Source organism: Solanum verrucosum, unplaced genomic scaffold (genome assembly GCF_900185275.1).
Source record: "Solanum verrucosum unplaced genomic scaffold, falcon-dt-bn FXZP01000273.1, whole genome shotgun sequence".
Taxonomy (NCBI): Eukaryota; Viridiplantae; Streptophyta; class Magnoliopsida; order Solanales; family Solanaceae; genus Solanum; species Solanum verrucosum.
The window spans coordinates 1,091,169-1,109,947 of record NW_026020163.1 but is presented as its reverse complement, the minus strand read 5'-3'; the positions used below and the strand labels follow the sequence as shown (position 1 = coordinate 1,109,947).

General features: G+C 35.7%; 2 protein-coding genes across 5 annotated transcripts; both read left to right on the top strand.

The window, feature by feature from the left end:
* The first annotated feature begins 164 nt into the window (after nucleotides 1-164).
* On the top strand, nucleotides 165-8,354 carry LOC125828708 (YTH domain-containing protein ECT4). Of its 4 annotated transcripts, none has more exons than XM_049508050.1 (8): nucleotides 165-348; nucleotides 1,948-2,012; nucleotides 4,177-4,321; nucleotides 4,452-4,525; nucleotides 4,630-5,088; nucleotides 5,279-5,812; nucleotides 5,935-6,147; nucleotides 7,276-8,354. In XM_049508050.1, exons 2-8 carry the CDS (start codon nucleotides 1,959-1,961, stop codon nucleotides 7,894-7,896), a joined length of 2,100 nt encoding a protein of 699 aa, XP_049364007.1. In that variant the 5' UTR covers nucleotides 165-348; nucleotides 1,948-1,958; the 3' UTR covers nucleotides 7,897-8,354. The 4 variants fall into 4 exon arrangements, with proteins under 4 accessions (XP_049364007.1, XP_049364006.1, XP_049364008.1 ...); XM_049508049.1 differs by having other exon boundaries at nucleotides 171-404; nucleotides 1,943-2,012; XM_049508051.1 differs by lacking the exon at nucleotides 1,948-2,012 and having other exon boundaries at nucleotides 171-404.
* Nucleotides 8,355-8,970: 616 nt separating this feature from the next.
* On the top strand, nucleotides 8,971-13,252 carry LOC125828709 (dihydrolipoyl dehydrogenase, mitochondrial). Its single transcript, XM_049508052.1, has 2 exons — nucleotides 8,971-9,391; nucleotides 11,673-13,252. Exons 1-2 carry the CDS (start codon nucleotides 9,128-9,130, stop codon nucleotides 12,921-12,923), a joined length of 1,515 nt encoding a protein of 504 aa, XP_049364009.1. The 5' UTR covers nucleotides 8,971-9,127; the 3' UTR covers nucleotides 12,924-13,252.
* Nucleotides 13,253-18,779: the final 5,527 nt, after the last annotated feature.

Below are 18,779 nucleotides of genomic sequence, written 5' to 3'. Positions count from 1 at the left end.
AGAACCCGGAAACGGTGTCGTTTCATTTCCTTTTTCCCCTTTTCCTCTTCAACATATATAAGAAGTGTCGCTGTGTGGAAAGGTACATACAAAACTTTCGTGCACCTCTTTCGTGTTGTGCACTGCTGCATCTCCCACCACCCACCCACTTCCTCTACCCCCTACCCCACGCCTTAATACCCACCTCCTCTCTCTTGCTCTCGCGTATTCCAATTTTTTTGTGTTTTGCAAAAGTCCGCCATTTTTCTCTTTCTAGGGTTAGGGTTTTTCTTTTAACCATGTTTTGTTTTTTGAAAAGTTTGGAGATTGTAGAATGGTAAAGAGATTCCTTTTTTCTGTTCAGGAGTTAATTGTCATCGTTCAGCTCTGCAGGTCAACTATGTGCTGAATCTCCTCTGGAATTGGTAATTTTTTTTATGTTTGAATGACTTTATTGTTCTTAAGTATTTGATGGGTATGTTTATTTTTGCTTTTTTGGTATAAAGTTTGGATTTTTATTGAAGTAGCATCTTTTAGGACTTTATTGTCTGCAAGTGATTGGTATGTTTTTTTGGTATAAAGTTAGGATTTTTATTGAATTAGCATAGAGGTTGTTTGATGGGTATAAAGAAATTGTCTTGGTAACAACCACTGAACCAATAGAACAAGGGTTAGCTACGTAGCAGGTCAGGTCTTAGTCGGAGTGTAGTCAACCTGAAACTAGTTTATGATTGAAGCTTGGTAGTTGTATTTTAGACAGAATAATTGTAATTTTTTGTGTGTTTAGGGTTGCGGCATGTGTTGTTGTTCCTGCTTTTTGCTAATGATATCTTTTTCATCTGTTTTGAGCTGAGTGTCTATCGGGAATAGCATCAATTCCTTCTCAAGGTAGGGTTAAGGTCTACCTACACACCAGCCTTCTTGTACCCCACTTGTGGGACTACAGCAGGTTGTTGTTGTGTGTTTATTGTGCTGAGTATAATTGACTTCTAGTTTAGGATTGCAGTGTGGTAGTTGTATTTTAGACAAAATAGTTGTCTTTTTTGTGTGTGTTTAGAGGAATGAGGCATGTGTTGTTGATCCTGCTTGTTGCTAATTGATGTTAATTTCATCTGTTTTGAGCCGAGGGTCTATTAGAAATGGCCTCTCTACCTTCTCAAGGTAGGGGTAAGGTATGCATATACACCACCCTCCCAAGACTCCACTTTTGGGATTACATTGGGTTTTGTTGCCGTTGTGTATTTAATGTGCTGAATATAATTGACTTTTAGTTTAGGAGTGCAGTGTGGTAGATGTATTTTAGACAGAAGAATTTGAATAAAATGTATTATAATATACTCTTTAACACATTTGTTAGCATTTTTATGTCTTTTAAAATTTAGGTGTTTGCAAGTAGACATTTAAGCTATCACACGTGTCTTTCATGACAAATCTCATGTGATTTAACATGTAAACCATATGTGTCTACTCAATTACGATCAAGTTAAAAAATACATTTATGTATTGTATTTATAAAAGTTTGTTGAAAAATGTTCTATTGTGTCATTAAGCCCATTAGGTGGTTCCATCTCATTTATTTTTTCTCTTTTTCTTCCCCTTTTCAAAATTTGAATTCATTAGACTCTAGATGGTTCCAAAGAACCCGGAACGCCATCGTTTCATTTCCTTTTCCCCCTTTTCCTCTTCAACATATAAGTGTCGCTGTGTGGAAAGGTACATCCAAAACTTTCGTGCACCTCTTTCATGTTGTGCACAGCTGCATCTCCCACCACCCGCCCTTAATATTCCGCTCCCCTCTCTTGCTCTCGCGTGTTCCAATTTTTCCGTGTTATGCAAAAGTAGGCCATTTTTCTTTGGTTCTTCTCTTTCTAGGGTTAGGGTTTTTCTTTAACCATGTTTTGTTTTTGAAATTGAAAACTTTAGAGAATGTAGAATGGTAAAAAAATTCTTTTTTTCTGTTCAGGAGTTGTTCAGTTCAAATGTCATCGTTCAGTTCTGCAGATCAGCCACGTGCTGAATCTCCTCTGGAATTGGTAATTTTTTAATGTTAAATCTTTGTTTTAGGATTTTATTGTTTGTAAGTATGTGATGGGTGTGTTTTTTTGGTATAAAGTTTGGATTTTTATTGAATTAGCATGTAGAGGTGCTTTGATTGGGTATAAAGAAATCGTCTTGGTAGCAACTAGCAAATCAAGAGAACAAGGGCTAGCTCTGCAGCAGGTCTTTAGTCGGATCGTAGTGGACCCGAACTAGTTTGGGATTGAGGGGTGTTGTAGTTGTATTTTAGACAGAGTAATTGTCTTTTTTGTGTGTTTGGGGTTGAGACGTGTGTTGTTGTTCTTGCTTGTTGCTAATTGATGTCTTCTTCATCTGTTTTGAGCTGAGGGTCTATGAGAAACTTCCTCTATACCTCTCAAGGTATGGGTAAGGTATGGGTACACACCACCCTCCCAAGACTCCATGTGTTTGTTGTTGTTGTGTGTTTAGTGTGCTGAATATATTGACTTCTAGTTTAGGATTGCAGTGTGGTAGTTGTATTTTAGACAGAATGATTTGCTTTTTTGTGTGTTGTTTTTACTGCTTGTTGCTAATTGATGTCTTTTTCATCTGGCATTGAGCTGAGGATGAATCTGAAACAGCCTCTATATCTTTTCAAGGTAGGGGTAAGGTACACTTACACACCACCCTCCCTACACTCCACTTGTGGGATAACACTGGGTTTTGTTGTTGTTGTTGTGTGTTAATGTGCTGAATATAATTGACTTCTAGTTTAGGATTGCAGTGTGGTAGTTGTTGTGTGTTTATTGTGCTGAATATAATTGACTTCTAGTTTAGGATTGCAGTGTGGTAGCTGTATTTAGATAGAATAATTTGTCTTTTTTCTGTGTTTGGGATTGAGGCGTGTGTAGTTGTTCCTGCTTGTTGCTAATTGACATCTGTTTCATCTGTTTTGAGCTGAGGGTCTATCAGTAAGAAATGGCCTCTCTACCTTCTCAAGGTAGGGATAAGGTATTTTTACACACCACCCTACCAAGACTCCATTGTGGGATTGCACCGTGTTTTTTGTTGTTGTATGTTTTATGTGCTGAATATTGTTGACTTCTAGTTTAGGATTGCGGTGTGGTAGTTGTATTTAATACAGAGCATGTTGAGTTTTATCTTCTTTTGTTTAGTGAGTTAAAACGTTGTTTATCCGCTATGGTTTGGTTGTGCTTCTTTTTGTAATACTAATTTGCTATGCGATCGTGCCATTTCAGCTTTATGGTTTCACTTCTCCTGCTTATGTGAAATTCAGAGTGCTTCTTATGTGAGCTTTACAAAATATTCTCGGTGCAAACCCAAATATAGGAGCAAGATTTTGGTAGGTTGACAGCCTGGCTAAAATTGTCTAACTAGTATGAGGATTTGCACTGTCATAAACAACCTCTCTATCTCTACGAGGTAGGGGTAAGGTCTGCGTACACTCTACCCTCCTCCCTAGACTCCACTCATAGGATTACACCGGGTATGTTGTTGTTGTACGTTAGCTAGCTTATGATTTGAGATGTAGTTGCTTGATTGATTGCACATGACAAAAGATGTTTCTAGTTATAACTTGGATATTATATTAATTATTTGTAGTAGTATGTTTTTCTAGTGTACATGTCCTTGTGTGATTTGAGTTGTGGCTGAAATGGAGACTGATGTTGCAGATTTATGATCGTATATGGGAGTTGAGATTAGCTAGTTGGATGCATTAGAGGTTGGATTAAGAGTTTGGTCAAACTTGTAGTATGACTTTGCTGATGTAATTGATGGATGGTAGTGCATTTTAGATTCTTTGTTATTCCCTTTTGTGGGTCAGCCACTAGGTTTTGTTGGTTTCGAGCAGTTCTGACAAATTACTGCATTTTTTTTCTTTAGAAATATTTTTTGCTTCTTTTTGAGTCTAGGTTTACTGTTAGAGTGACACACACCTATTAGGTATTACATTTTTGTTTTACTTCTTTTCTGTGAAGGAGTGGTAGTCAGAGTATATAATATTCCTGAGCAAGGATATGTGGATGATTATATTCTGAAGTTTGGTATTAATGATTAGAATGGGATATTTAAGACATTTTTGCCCAAGATGAACAAAAATGTTCTGTGACTTTCAGTGTCATTTTATTTTAGAGCGTCATGGTTAAAATGATAAATGTATTTTCTCTGTGTTGCCAGATTCAGGGTACTGAGGAAAACCTGCAGATCACTACTCCCCTGCTTCAGAACTCTCAAGCCATGTATAATGAAGGAGCCCCTGAGTTTGTTGTTGATCAGGGATTATATTATCCACCTGCCACCAATTATGGTTATTTCTGTACAGGTATGATACTTCATTTTGTTTTTGTTCACTTTGTTTAATAAGGTAGGTATGATTCTAGAACTTATCTTGAGATTCCAAATCGCGAACGATAGTTGGATCCCTTACTTGTGTTAATGTTTTATTTGGTCAGGATTAGAATCACCTGGTGATTGGGATGGCCACCAAGGATTTTTTGGTCTGGATGGTCAGGATATTCAGTATATGGTCAGTTCATTCTTCTACATAGTTAACCAAAGTACATCAATATTTTTGTTGCAGTGTATTGTCTCTGTTGACTGTATTTGTAACTTTTTTTTCCTTCATTTCAGGATGCTCAAACTGAAAGTTTCCCGTATGTATATTATACACCTAACTATGGATGTGCACAGTCTTCATATAACCCATACAACCCTTACATTCCTGGTGCTGTAGTAGGAGTTGATGGACCATGTGCAGGGCCACAACATTACTACACAATCCCCCCTTATGAAAATTTGGGATCATCTTCGTACTTCCCCATGGCGGTGCCATCTACATCTAGTATTCCTGCGAATGCTGCAGACCCGATAATGGATAGTGTTCTATCTTCTACTAACAGAGCTGACGATCTTCGTCTTAAACGTAATTTATCTCCAACATCTCCAATATTTACCCCAACTTCATTAGGGCCAGCTTCAGGTTATAAAAGTGCATCTAACAGGGGATCTGAAAGTGCAAAGATCAATGCTGCATCGAGCAAGCAGCACATGTCACATGGTTTTTCCAGTCCATCCTCTCAAGTACACCCGGTAAGGAACTTTCTTCGTTGTTTGGAAGGTGTCCAATAGGGCTTCTTTTACGTGGGTTCATTTGTTAGTATTGTTCTAATTTCAAGTGTGCTCTTGTACCTATTGTAGAAATTCTATCTTGTATTTTTCTTCACCTCTTCATGGAACTGTGGCTCATGCATCTCTGTGTTTTTTGTGAATCCTTTGATAGGGTAAAGTTGCTCAAGCTATAGGAAGCATTATTCATGGGAAGGCTTTGTCTAATCACGGTCAACTGAGAGCTCCTCTTCCACCTGAAATTGACTTGTCTAATCACAGATCAGGTGCTCATGAGCGGGCTAATACAGATAAAATCAGGACAAAGTTTCTAAATGGAACAACCCCAAGTGATGGGAAAGTTAGTCCTGATATGTTGATGGAACAGAATAGAGGACCTCGGATTGACAGAATGAAAAAGCAATTGCTTGTGAAGGCCTACTCTACAAGAGCAGGAAATGTTGATGTGCAAGGCAATATAGTTATTCATGCTGATGAGTATAATAGAGGTGATTTTCTGATGGACTTTGTGAATGCAAAGTTTTTTGTAATCAAATCATACAGTGAGGATGATGTGCACAAGAGTATTAAGTACAATGTTTGGTCATCAACCCCTAATGGGAACAAAAAGCTGAATAGTGCTTATGAAGATGCTCAGAGAATTACTGCTGGAAATCCAAGAGGCTGCCCAATATTCCTTTTTTTCTCGGTTAGTTGATTTATACCACTAGGTCTAATCAAAGCAGTAATCACCAACTATTTTAGCCAAATAATTCATTGTCAAAATAAGCTCAACTAATTTGATATTGTCTTTGAATCTTGAATATGAAGGTTAATGCAAGTGGGCAGTTTTGTGGGGTCGCTGAAATGACTGGTCCTGTAGACTTCTACAATGACATGGATTTCTGGCAGCAAGATAAGTGGAGTGGTAGCTTCCCTGTGAAGTGGCACTTCATAAAGGATGTCCCAAACCCTAACTTTAGGCATATTATATTAGAGAACAATGAGAACAAGCCAGTAACTAACAGCAGAGACACACAAGAGGTTTGTTATTTAATTCTGCATGATGCAACACATACAATTCTCTTTGCTTCTACTGCTCCTTTTTTTGTCAGTATGTTTACCTGAAACTAGTATTTTTGGTCTGAGGTGGGTAATATACGAACCTGTATTGGCAATGCCATAGAACCTGCTACCTAATTTCTTGTCAACGATTTATCCGGCATTTTGCTCTCCTTTTTCCCATTATTCATTGATTTCTCTCTGTGGTCCTCTTTTTTCTTCTATTCCTTTTTTTTGGGAGCCAATGGAGGTGACACACATTAGGGCATGTCTTCCATTAACTTCGACTATTCATTTTATGTCATATGAAGACAAGTGCTGACCAATCACTATTCTTCCCCTCCTTGTGTGATGCTATTGCAAACTTTTTTATGCTCTCCGTCCCCAGTTCGTTCTCCCCACTTGACTAACACATCCAATTGAGAGTACATCAGCTTTTATGCATCAGTTATTTTCTGATTTTTTCCTCGTCTTCTTTTGTTAAGAATGTCTGTTGGGCATCAACACAATCTCCTCCTCTATGTTTTGGCCATTTTCTTCTTTGGCAACAGTATACATACATACAGATTTGAAGGGATTGAAAACGCATACATTTATTTAATAAATTGATAAGGTGGTATGGTTAACAGTATGCACTTTAACTGTCATTATACCTTTGTTTATATAGAGAACATTTATCTCCATTATCAAAGAAATCTTCCAGTACCCGTCCGCAAGTCTCCATACCTCTTGCAAGATCATTTTAATGTTAAACCTGTAACAATGTTACTGATAATTTCTCAAAAGCCATGTCAGAGAAACAGCATGTCTTATGAAACCATCCCTTTAAAATTGTATGGATCATAAGGGTAGTTTGATGAAATGTCCATCTAGCATGAAATACCTTTACTGCTCTTCTTTTCCTCATACTGGCTCCTGCACCGGTTGATGTTATGGTATGAGTTACAGCTGTTTATATCTGCCATGGTGCCATTGTCTTGCATTTCACTTTACTGAAGTTGGCTTCTACATTTTAGAAAATCGCATCATTTCTCCCTTGTTGTGAATAAGCACATATGCTGCAAGAAAGGCAGTGGAAAAAATCTGACATCCTTTGTTATCAATGTGCAGATACGCTACAAGAAAGGCATTGAGATGTTGAAAGTATTTAAGGATTATGCGTCAAGGACATCATTACTAGACGACTTCATGTATTATGAAAACAGACAGAAACTCTTGCAGGAAGAGAAAGCCAAGCTGCTAATCAGGAGCTACGATAGCCCATTTGCTGTAACTGTACTGGATCCTCCACGCAAGCTAAATTCTACTCCAGGTTTACCTTCTGGTGAAAGTGAGAAGATCTCAAAGTGTGGTGAACAACAACAATCTGGAAATTGCATGGCTGTTCCTGCAGAACTGAATTCCATAGTTTCTAAAGCTAACAAAGAGAGTGCAGATAATGGTGACAAACTTGTGGCTGAAGGAGGTCCACTCGTGAATACTGCACTGAAGATTGGTTCCCTAACTATCAACCCGAAACCATTGGAAGATAAGCCCCTGGATGTACATAGCACTACCAACACAGCGGCCAGCACCCAGTCAGTTGATGTTGTCACTGTGGGATCTATGCCTGTTAAAGTTAATGGACATGCTGAATCTTCTGGTTTCCTGACTATTGGAACAATTCCTCTTGATCCTAGAGCTTTCCAGCGTGAAGAGGCCAGTGGATCTGGAAAAAAGGTCCTTAAGTGAGTATGCATGAGCACAGTAACGTCGATACTGAAGGAAAAATTAGTTCCCTGTCGTATAAAATACTTGGTCCTACCAAAGTTGATCGGATAATAAGTTTTGGGATATGTTCTGTTCTTCATTCCTCCTTTCGAGGAGAACGTGGCTGAGATACTAATTTTTAGTTTGTGGTTGGGATTCGGATGATGGCTGATATTTTGCTTCAAATACAGCGCAAGTTCTGCCTTTTGGCTTTCTCTTTTTCAACAGATTCAAGGTTTCCATATATTTTCTTCAGCATTAAGACAAAAAAGAAAAAAAGCAAAATGCTTCTTTTGGTATTCTTTAGTTGTTGACTTGAAAACAAATGTAATGTTTGCGCGCAGCGCGTCTGCTTGATGTTTATCCTGGATTTACAGTAACTGAGAGTTTCTCCAGTTCAAATTGTCAGTCTTGTGTTTCAAAGTAGTCTTATTATGGTTCTTGTGCGTGTTTCTATGTTATCTTCTTTATATTCATTTATGTGCCTGTGCATTGGTAACTTCAACTGTTGAGTATCCCCCATTAGCAATTATTGATTGTGTGGTAATGAGTGGCTTTGCATTTACCTATCTATGATTTTGATTTTTTATTTTTTTTTTGAGTTTCATATTTTAACTATTAGTTTTTTTTTTTTTTCCTTTTATTACCTAAATTATCAACATTTATGTATTGAACACGCCTAGTTGAGAGATGGTGATAGTTTAAGTAGAAAAAAGTATAATCGATAGTTGGCTTAATTAGCTTTGAGGTGTGTTTTGCACTTTGTTTAGATTGTTGTTTTATGTCATTTCTTGATACGCTATCTTGTATTTTATTTATCTATAAATATAATGTCTGAATAGATTGCATCATTTTTGGTAAGTTTAGTAATAAGGTAACAAAGCAATCATACTCCAACAATTGATTTTTCATAATATATATGTCAACATGATTTAACGATACGATCCAACAAATTGATAATACATACACTTATAGTTGAGACATGTGAGTCGAAAAAAAGTTTAGACGTGAGAGTCGAAAACAAAGTATACATAGAGTGATGCAAAAAAAAGTTAATAAAAAGAAAAGGAAGAGGAATAAACTTTGTAGTAATAAGAGAAGAAAAGTGAGAGTCTTCAACAACTCAACAGTTCACATCGAATCACCAAAATTGACCAAAAAACCTACCGGAAAGTTCACCGGAATACACGATTCTGTTAACTGACCTATACAAATGGCGATTTCAACCTTAGCTAGACGAAAGGCTACAACGTTTCTGTCATCCAGATTCCTTTACAGCACTTCCAAGTATTCGTTCTCTTTAACCAGAGGTTTCGCTTCAGGATCCGATGAGAACGACGTCGTTGTTATCGGTGGTGGTCCCGGCGGCTATGTGGCGGCGATCAAAGCAGCACAGCTTGGGCTTAAAACTACATGTATCGAGAAACGTGGTACCCTCGGTGGTACTTGCCTTAACGTTGGTTGTATTCCTTCTAAGGTATATTTACTCATTAGTTTATTTTGAATTTATGAGCTTTGTTGAGGATATTAGAAGAAAATAGTGAGATTATGATGAATTTGCTGAAACCTAATGGATACATAGGATTTATTTTTTTATGTAGCTGATGCTAACTTATTTTGAGTTTGAGATGTACAAGTTAATTGATGGACTTTCACTTGCTAAATTCTGAATTTTGTTATTGTTACTACTTTTCTCGAAATTGGATTGTTTTCTTAAGGTCTATTTGATCTTTCTATTGCTTGTTATTGCAATTCTGTTGATTCCACCGACTCACCGTGCAATTACGCTGAGCTTATGCATATTCGTTCTTCCAAGAGAATGGTAAATAGGATGGTTGAAATGGAAGTTTATGATCGTGTAGTGCAGACATATATGTCTAACAAAGCAAATGTTAGGTCTATAAGATCCAACATATTGTTGTAGAAATGCAGCTGTTGAACTTAAGAGATTGGATAAAATTAGAAATGATTGCATCCAATAGAAGGTGCTAGTAGCACATTTAGAGGATAAATGAGGAAGTGTCATTTGGGATGGTTTGACTATCTTGTGCATAGATCTCCAGGTGTAGCAGTTATCGTGTGCGTCGTCAGTTTGATGGTGATAGATGTTTAAAGGGATGAATTAGACTTCTCTCAGAATCAATACGAACAGCAGATAAGAACATAATAGAAAGCAAGCAAAGAATTGGATTAGATTAGAAATGATTGCATCCAATAGAATGTACAAGTAGCACACGTAGAAAATAAATGAGGAAGTGTCATTTGAGATGGTTTGACCGTATCCTACATAGATCTCTCGGTGTAGCTGTTAGCATGTGCGTCGTCAGTTTGATGGCGGGAGATGGTTAAAGGGCGGAATCAGACTTATCTCTAGGAATCAATGTGATAAGGGGCATCAACTTATTAAAACTAAGATTTAATTGTTATTGTTATACTTACATTAAGGTTCAATGTCCGTGAGAAGTCTTCTAGTTTTGGTTAGAGAGTTGGATAATGTGATCTAGAGAACTATTTATTTGTTGTAAAAGACATTATTAGTATTGAAATGAAATAGACCCTAAATAGAAGTTACCAGTTTCAAAAAAAAAAAATACACCCTAAATAGAGTAGAGTGGATAGATTTTGTTGATAACGGCTAAAATGGATAAAGATTTTCATATGTAGCTAACTTGACTACATTGGGATTGAGTTTAGTTGATTGATTTTGAGTTTTAATTAACACAAGGACGATGGATACAATAACCAATTTCAAAAAAAATAAATTAAAACAAGGACGATGTCCTCTATAGATATTATTGTGCATTTTTTGTGCTATTGAATATTGAGCAAAATTATGTGTTTTAGAATATTAGCCCTTTTCTGCTTCGAGCTGTGTGTTTTCTGAGTTTTAGATATAAGAGAATTCAGTTTCCTTTTACGAATTTTATTTTCACTTTTGTATTATATACTATTGGCCTTAGATGAGCTAAAATGGAGTAACATGGTAAGTGAGGGTAAGGATTCATATAGCTGACCCCGACTTGTTTGGGAGTGAGGTGTAGTTGTTGTTACTTTCCTTTTAATACTCTCTATTCAAGTTAGTTACAGTCGGGCAGTCCTGGTTGACTAGCCAATAAATGGGAACTGTCGCAGATCAGATTTTGACTTTCAGAAAATTTTTCATAATTTTTTCATTTGCCATAGTTTCTTCTACCTTTTATAAAAGCTTCTCAATGTTAATAGTTGCTTCCTGATTGTGTCATCTTCCCTTGGTTTGGAAATCTAGTAAGACAATTTTGAGTTGAGGGGTCAGCTGAAATGCTGCACAAGCTCACTATTTCACTATTGCCAAATTAGTTTCATCGATGCCCTTTGGGTTCTCATGTACCAACTCCACTGATATAACTTCCCCGAGAGGACATTTGTTCGGCGATAACAAAAAAACTTGGTGCCATATTTGTGAACTTGTGCCCATACGAAGTGTATTTACTAAACGACATCAAACTTACTGTTGTTTTTCCCCTCTCTCTATTGATAACACATACTCAGAGTCCACGAGGTAATAATTCGCTTTGGTGTGCCGTTTATGTTACATATTTAAACATTATATGATTCTTCTGCATATGAATTTGGATCGCATTCTGTAAATATTGATATATAGTGGTCCATGATTTTATTATATTTTGTCACAGACTGCTGGAAACTTTTTCTTTAGTCAGTTTGTGAAGACTGAAACTTGTTTACGTCTTATCTTCTTATATTCTGATTACTTGGTACAGGCACTTCTTCATTCGTCCCACATGTTTCATGAAGCGCAACATTCATTTGCCAATCATGGTGTGAAGTTTTCTTCTGTCGAAGTTGATCTCCCTGCCATGATGGGACAAAAAGATAAAGCCGTGTCTAACTTAACACGAGGTATAGAGGGTCTATTCAAGAAAAACAAAGTAAACTATGTGAAGGGATATGGTAAATTCCTCTCCCCTTCTGAAATTTCTGTTGACACTGTCGAAGGTGGTAACTCTGTTGTTAAAGGCAAAAATATTATTATTGCAACTGGCTCTGATGTCAAAGGTCTACCTGGCATTACCATTGATGAGAAGAAAATTGTGTCATCCACCGGAGCATTAGCTTTGACTGAAATTCCAAAAAGATTAGTTGTTATTGGTGCTGGCTATATAGGCCTTGAGATGGGATCTGTCTGGGGTCGCCTCGGCTCAGAGGTGACTGTTGTTGAATTTGCATCTGATATTGTTCCAACCATGGATGGTGAAGTTCGCAAGCAATTTCAACGTGCTCTTGAGAAGCAAAAGATGAAATTCATGCTAAACACTAAGGTGGTGTCAGTTGATGCTACAGGTGATGGTGTGAAATTGACCCTTGAACCTTCAGCTGGTGGTGATCAAACTATTCTCGAGGCTGATGTTGTTCTCGTCTCTGCTGGAAGAGTACCATTCACTTCAGGACTTGGATTGGACACGATAGGAGTTGAAACTGACAAGGCTGGTAGAATCTTGGTCAATGAACGTTTTGCCACTAACGTCCCAGGGGTACATGCTATTGGTGATGTCATTCCTGGACCAATGTTGGCTCACAAGGCAGAGGAGGATGGTGTTGCTTGCGTAGAGTTCATTGCAGGCAAGGAGGGTCATGTAGACTATGATATGGTACCTGGTGTTGTTTACACCCACCCGGAGGTGGCTTATGTTGGGAAAACCGAGGAACAGGTAAAGTCACTCGGAGTTGATTATCGTGTTGGCAAATTCCCCTTCCTAGCTAACAGTAGAGCCAAGGCAATTGATGATGCTGAGGGAATTGTCAAGGTAATTGCTGAGAAAGAGAGCGACAAGATATTGGGTGTCCATATTATGTCACCTAACGCAGGGGAGCTTATTCACGAAGCTGTCCTGGCATTGCAGTACGGAGCATCAAGTGAGGACATTGCTCGTACTTGTCATGCACATCCAACAATGAGTGAGGCACTCAAAGAAGCAGCCATGGCCACTTATGACAAGCCCATCCACATGTAGGCCTGTGTTATATCCTCGATAGCCTCATTTTTCTTATTCCGTTGAGAATCTTGAACGCTTAGAATAGGCTTTTTGTTGCTGCCGTTACTCAAGCAGCCCATATTCCCCTTAATTCAGGACTCCAAATACACTATATGAATGTTTATCTTCTGCATTTTTCCATAATAAAGATGAGATGTAACCTGCTTTAAACCCTGCAGAAAGTTAACTGCCTAGCACTAAGATGGTGCTAGACATTACAAAACTTCCCATTTACTTTGCTTTTTTGGCATGTATCCCTAAATTCTATATTTATCTTGTTTGATTTGGTAGATCAGTCAATTTGGTGATATTTGTGCTTTCAAAAGTTAATACTTTTTGGGAAATATTGAAAACCACGGCAATGCTTGTAGTTTGAGGCGTGTTTATGATGCTACTAGATTTTAATGGCGACTTTTATATGAATTAGTGGCGGTTTTATTTGCCACTAATACTATCTTTTAGAGGCAACTGTTATTTGATTTAGTGGCGAATTTAGTTGTCGGTAAAACAAACTTTTAATGGCAACTGTTATATGATTGTATTCCTATAAAAGTCACCGCTAAAAGTATGTATTGGTGGCAACTAAAATCGCCACTGATACCTATAAAAGTCGCCGCTAAAAGTATGTATTGGTGGCAACTAAAATCGCCACTAATATCTATAAAGTCGCCGCGAAAGGTATCTATTAGTGGCAACTAAAATCGCCACTAATACCTATAAAAGTCGCCGCTAAAAGTATGTATTGGTGGCAACTAAAATCGACCCTAATACCTATAAAGTCGCCGCGAAAGGTATCTATTAGTGGCAACTAAAATCGCCACTAATACATATAAAAGTCGCCGCTAAAAGTATGTATTGGTGGCAACTATAATCGTCACTAATACCTATAAAAGTCGCCGCTAAAAGTATGTATTAGTGGCAACTAAAATTGCCACTAATACCTATAAAAGTCGCTGCTAAAGGATAGTATTACTGGCAACTATAATCGCCACTAATACTCTCGTTTTGTGGCATTAGTTTAATGATTTAGTGGCTGTTTTAGTTGCCGTTATTACAATTTTTTAGCAGCAATTGTTATATAATTTAGTGGCGGTTTTAGTTGCCATGAATATTAACTTTTAGGGACGTTTCTTTTGTGAATTCGTGGCACATTTTTGTTCCACTAATTTTTTGACACGTGTGTTGCACGTGATTACCTAAGAATGTAAAATAGTGTGAATAACGTTTGCAATAATTAGTAATAACTAAGAGAATTTATAATGATATAACTAAAGAATTAATGTGCAATAGCTGAATTTCTAATAAATTTTATACGTACATAAATAAATAGGACTTTTAATTAATGTTATTTTTTTTTTTATAGTTATTAGATTTTAATTTAGTGTAGAGACAAAATGTAAATGTCTATTCCATATTACTGAAAATAAAGTTTACTTTGTAAATGATAAATTTTAAATGATTCATATATATTCACATTTTTTGTGAGTTTTTTTTTGAAAAAAAAAATTACTCATAACATTTTAAAATAATATATTTTGAAGTTAGAAGATCTTATTAATTTGATAATACATTCGTGACATATATAATACTTTAATTTAAATACAAATACCTATCCAAATATAAATATATATTTGCATTAATGAAAATATATGTCTCATAAAAATTAGTTATTAAATAAATAATATAAATAAACTAATACACACTTCAACTTGCGTTATTACAAGTCTTATGAACTTTTCTTCGTTTAAATACTAAAATATTAAGAAATAATAAATAAGTATAACAAAAGGGCAATGTTTATGTAACGACCTTTTTCCGTCATTATAGGAAAGCAAACGAGGAAAAAATTTAGCCCGGAAAACTTTTTCGTAGTATTTGAATTTGCCCAATCTAGTTCAGTTTTGGACAAAATCGGAATCATTAAAATCTAGGAAAATCTGATAGCAATTGAATGATCTAATTATGAATTTGATCACATGAGTAGATAAATAAGTCGTTAAGGAACCCGTACGACTTTATGAAGTTACATTCGGATGAGTAGAACTTCCAAAATTGATCTTAGCGTTAACAGGTAATTTCTGAGTGTCGTTGATTGAAGATGTGGTGTGAAATGGGGGTATTGGAATCATTAAAATAACTCATTGTTTCGTGCAAGCCGTTTTGGCGTTGATTTCTGTCGCCAGGGTAGGGCCGTTGTAGCGGTGTGAGGACTGATGTTGCGGTCCCTACGCGACTTAAGTCGAAAATAAACCCCAAAACGTCTTTATTCTGCACTTTTTGATTTTTAGAGTAAGGAGACGAACCTCAGGCGATTCTTAACAGTTTTCCACCATTTTTAAGGCTAACCGTAAGATTTTAGTTTCTCGAATTCATTTTTCGATCTGTAGAACGTAATCTAATTGGCAATTATCGACGGGAGAAGGTTTTGATCTGAAATTTATGGTGGAAAAAATCCTAATTTGGATAGTGAGATCATGAATATGATTTAGGGTTGATAAAATTGTTAGTAATTCGGGTAATTAGTGTTTGTGTATTGATTCTTGTGTTATATTGATTATTTGTAGACCAAGAACAATCAGAATGAATCCGAAAAGGGAAAATCAAGTTTCTTAGGGTTTCAAAATTATTTCGAAGTAGGTGATGGTTGTGATTCTATTATTGTGTGATGTATGTTTGTTCTTGCTTTATTATGATACATTTATGTATGCGAATGTTGCATTATTGATCACATTAATTGTAAATGAGGACATATGAATGATGAATGTCATGAAACATGACTTGATTGTATGATTATGAGAATGTACGTTGTGATTGTGATTGTGATTGTGGCTTGTTGAATGAATCAAGTGTTGCGTTCTCTTCGATCGATTGCCACGTTCTAACATAAATATGAGATCGATTGCCACGTTCCGGCATAATCATTAGATCGGGTACCACGTTCTGGTGTGTTAACTGTTTGGATTTAGGTTCCATGAGAGGACCAATGACTTGTCATAATTGTGTATTTTGAGAAATGTGAAGTTGTTCGTTGTTCGTAAATATTGATAATATTATATATGCTCGATATATACATGTGATTATATTGTTGTATTTAATTATGTATGTTACACTTAGTGGAATAGCCGTGTGATCCTACCAGTACAATGTGGTTGTTTACTGATAATACACTTGCTCTTTCTTTGTTGAGTACATGACATCTTCAGGCGGCTATTGACAGACCTCGCTTAGAAGATCAGTGATCGTCATTCAAATTCAAGGGTGAGCTAGTTCTTCTGGGCTGCCATGAGTTCTCCTTTCGTTTATGTCCACATTTCGAACTAAGACTTTTCTAGTTAGTTGTTAATTCATTAGTTCATGGTTGTATCCATTCTTGTTTATACTTGTTGAACTTTAGATGTTTTGATACATTGACTTTCAGGTTCCAAGCATATTTTTCCACATTGTTTAGTTGTTAGATCTTTTGAAAGTTTATGAAAATTTCAGCTTTTAACTATTTAACTTGCTTCTGTAACTTAAATGTTTTAGTTTTGGTTTAGTTGCTTGGTTTGGATTGTAGTAGTGATTCTCCCACCGAAGGGTTAGTGTGGGTGTCAATCACGATGGTCTGAGTCGTGACAGTTTATATAGTAATAAATATTTTGAAGCAAACTTCATTACAATGTAAGTCACATAAGTAACATTGATAAATAAAGTCATTATTTTGTCTTGAGCATAAAAAAACAAATCATGACACTAAATTTTTGAGAAAGATATTAGAAACATATATCTACATCACAAGAGAAATTGTTAATAAAAATAAATAAATTTAGACTAGATCATGTTAACTCCATATATTAGAACATTACAAACTAATGTATATATTAAGCAAAAAAATAATTATTTTATCATCAAAATTATTTTTGTCAAGTACTCGAGGTTATGGAACATACCCTCTTAGGATAGAGCAATTTACTTCATCCGAATAGTGGTACCTTATATTTCGTTAACCTTCAAACTCACTCAACAATAATAAATCACAAAAAAAAAATATATACGCAAGAAGAATAAGAGTAAAAGATTAAAAAAATGGTGGTTTACAAATGAGAGGAAACTCCTCTATTTATAGTCAATAAAGGGTAATATGAACAAATATTTTTTGTCTCTTATTTAAGAAGTCATGATATTTCGAGAAGTCACAACTCTTTGGAAAAGTCATAGCTTATGAAAAAGTCAGAACTCAACAAAAAATCATAACTATTTGAAAAGAATCACAACTTATCGAAAAAGTCACAACCTAAGTTAGGGATATTTTAGTAATTTAACATTCAAATTAGAAATTCATACTTTTAAGGTAATATAGATAGATATAGATTCTTAAGGATATTTCACCTGGTGTAGTTTGAGGTGTGTTTATGATACTATTCTTAAGAATATTTCACCTGGTGTAATAGGTGTGTATCTTTTAAGATTCAACGAAGTCTTCTAGTATAAAATTTAGACGGATAGAAAATATAGCAAAAGAAAAATGAGAAGAGGAAAGCCACTCACTAGTTTTCACTAGAAAGCCTTCACACAAAAAAATATAATTGAGTTTTGGCCGTTCAAGTGAGTTTTTTAGAGTCTGAAGCCAATAAATTTCTTTTTTTTTCCCACTAAAATTTTAAAAAATGCCACTTGTTTTGCTAATTAACCAAAACGGATAAATCGCTCAAGGTTGAGCGAGATGTCTTTTTGATTTAACTTGCTCAAGGTTTAGCGAAAACAAGTGGCCCAAGGTTGAGCCCTTTTTGCAAAATAAGATTGAGCGATTTGTCCATTTTGATTTATTCACAAAATAAGTAGCCCTTTTTTTGCATTTTAATGAAAAAAAGTGGTCTTTTTTACTCCGGACTCCAATAAAGCTCTAGACAATTGTCATAAAGACCATCTAATCTAAGACTTACATTAAATATGGGTAGTTACATATACTTTGACCAAAATGAGACCAAATGAATACCCCAAAAGTGAACTTATGTTTCCTAGGTATAAAAACAACACTCTTCCCAAACATCCCTAACAATATCAAAATGTCTTCTTCATCTTCTTTCACATTAGCTTTTCTCTTATCTACCATGTTCATGTTTATACTCTTCACCAACACAAGCCATCATGTCAAAGGTGATCTAATTGATGATATTTGTTCCAAAACAGACCAAGCTTACCATTGTTCATGGATCCTAAGAACAGACCCCAACATTAAACAAGACAACATCACAGATCTAAGCAATGCTATTATGTCAAGAATTCAAGATTCTTCTGGTATAGCTAGGTTTGAGATGTACTCATCCATTCACCAACAAAAGAACTTCAATCAAAGAACAAGACTTGGATTTTGTTTTGACACATACTATAATGTTATTGACAAGATTATGGGATGTACTAATGATGGAGATTATCAACATTGTAAAGTTAAGATATTATATGCTCAAACAATTATCAAGAATTGTGATAACATGTTCATTGAACTACCATTTGATGAACCTTCTTTCCTTAAACAAACTAGTCAAGATGTTCTACATCTTCTTAACATCCTTTGGGAAATTTGCAATTATGTGTTGGCAGGACAAAAATGTAACATGTACTATGTTTAAATAATAGTACTTTTTAATTTGTTTGTTACTTTTCTTTTAGTCTGTTTTCAAAAAGAATGTCTTTACATGTCATATTTAAGATTACGAGATTAATCTTTCTTTTTTCACTTAGCAAGATAAGGAAATGATCTAAATTTATCGTCAGACTTTGTGAGATGTTCTAAATAAGTCATACGTTAATAGCTTGGATCAATAAATTATTCCCTTTGTCTCGTTTCATATTACT

What these genes read in the sequence shown, in the direction of transcription:
- LOC125828708 (XM_049508050.1), top strand. Translation starts at nt 1,959, where the DNA reads ATGTCATCGTTCAGTTCTGCAGATCAGCCACGTGCTGAATCTCCTCTG. An exon ending in TTATGGTTATTTCTGTACAG is followed by an intron (nt 4,322 to 4,451) that starts GTATGATACTTC and finishes TTATTTGGTCAG; the next exon opens with GATTAGAATCACCTGGTGAT. An exon ending in CAATATTCCTTTTTTTCTCG is followed by an intron (nt 5,813 to 5,934) that starts GTTAGTTGATTT and finishes TTGAATATGAAG; the next exon opens with GTTAATGCAAGTGGGCAGTT.
- LOC125828709 (XM_049508052.1), top strand. Translation starts at nt 9,128, where the DNA reads ATGGCGATTTCAACCTTAGCTAGACGAAAGGCTACAACGTTTCTGTCA. An exon ending in TTGGTTGTATTCCTTCTAAG is followed by an intron (nt 9,392 to 11,672) that starts GTATATTTACTC and finishes TACTTGGTACAG; the next exon opens with GCACTTCTTCATTCGTCCCA.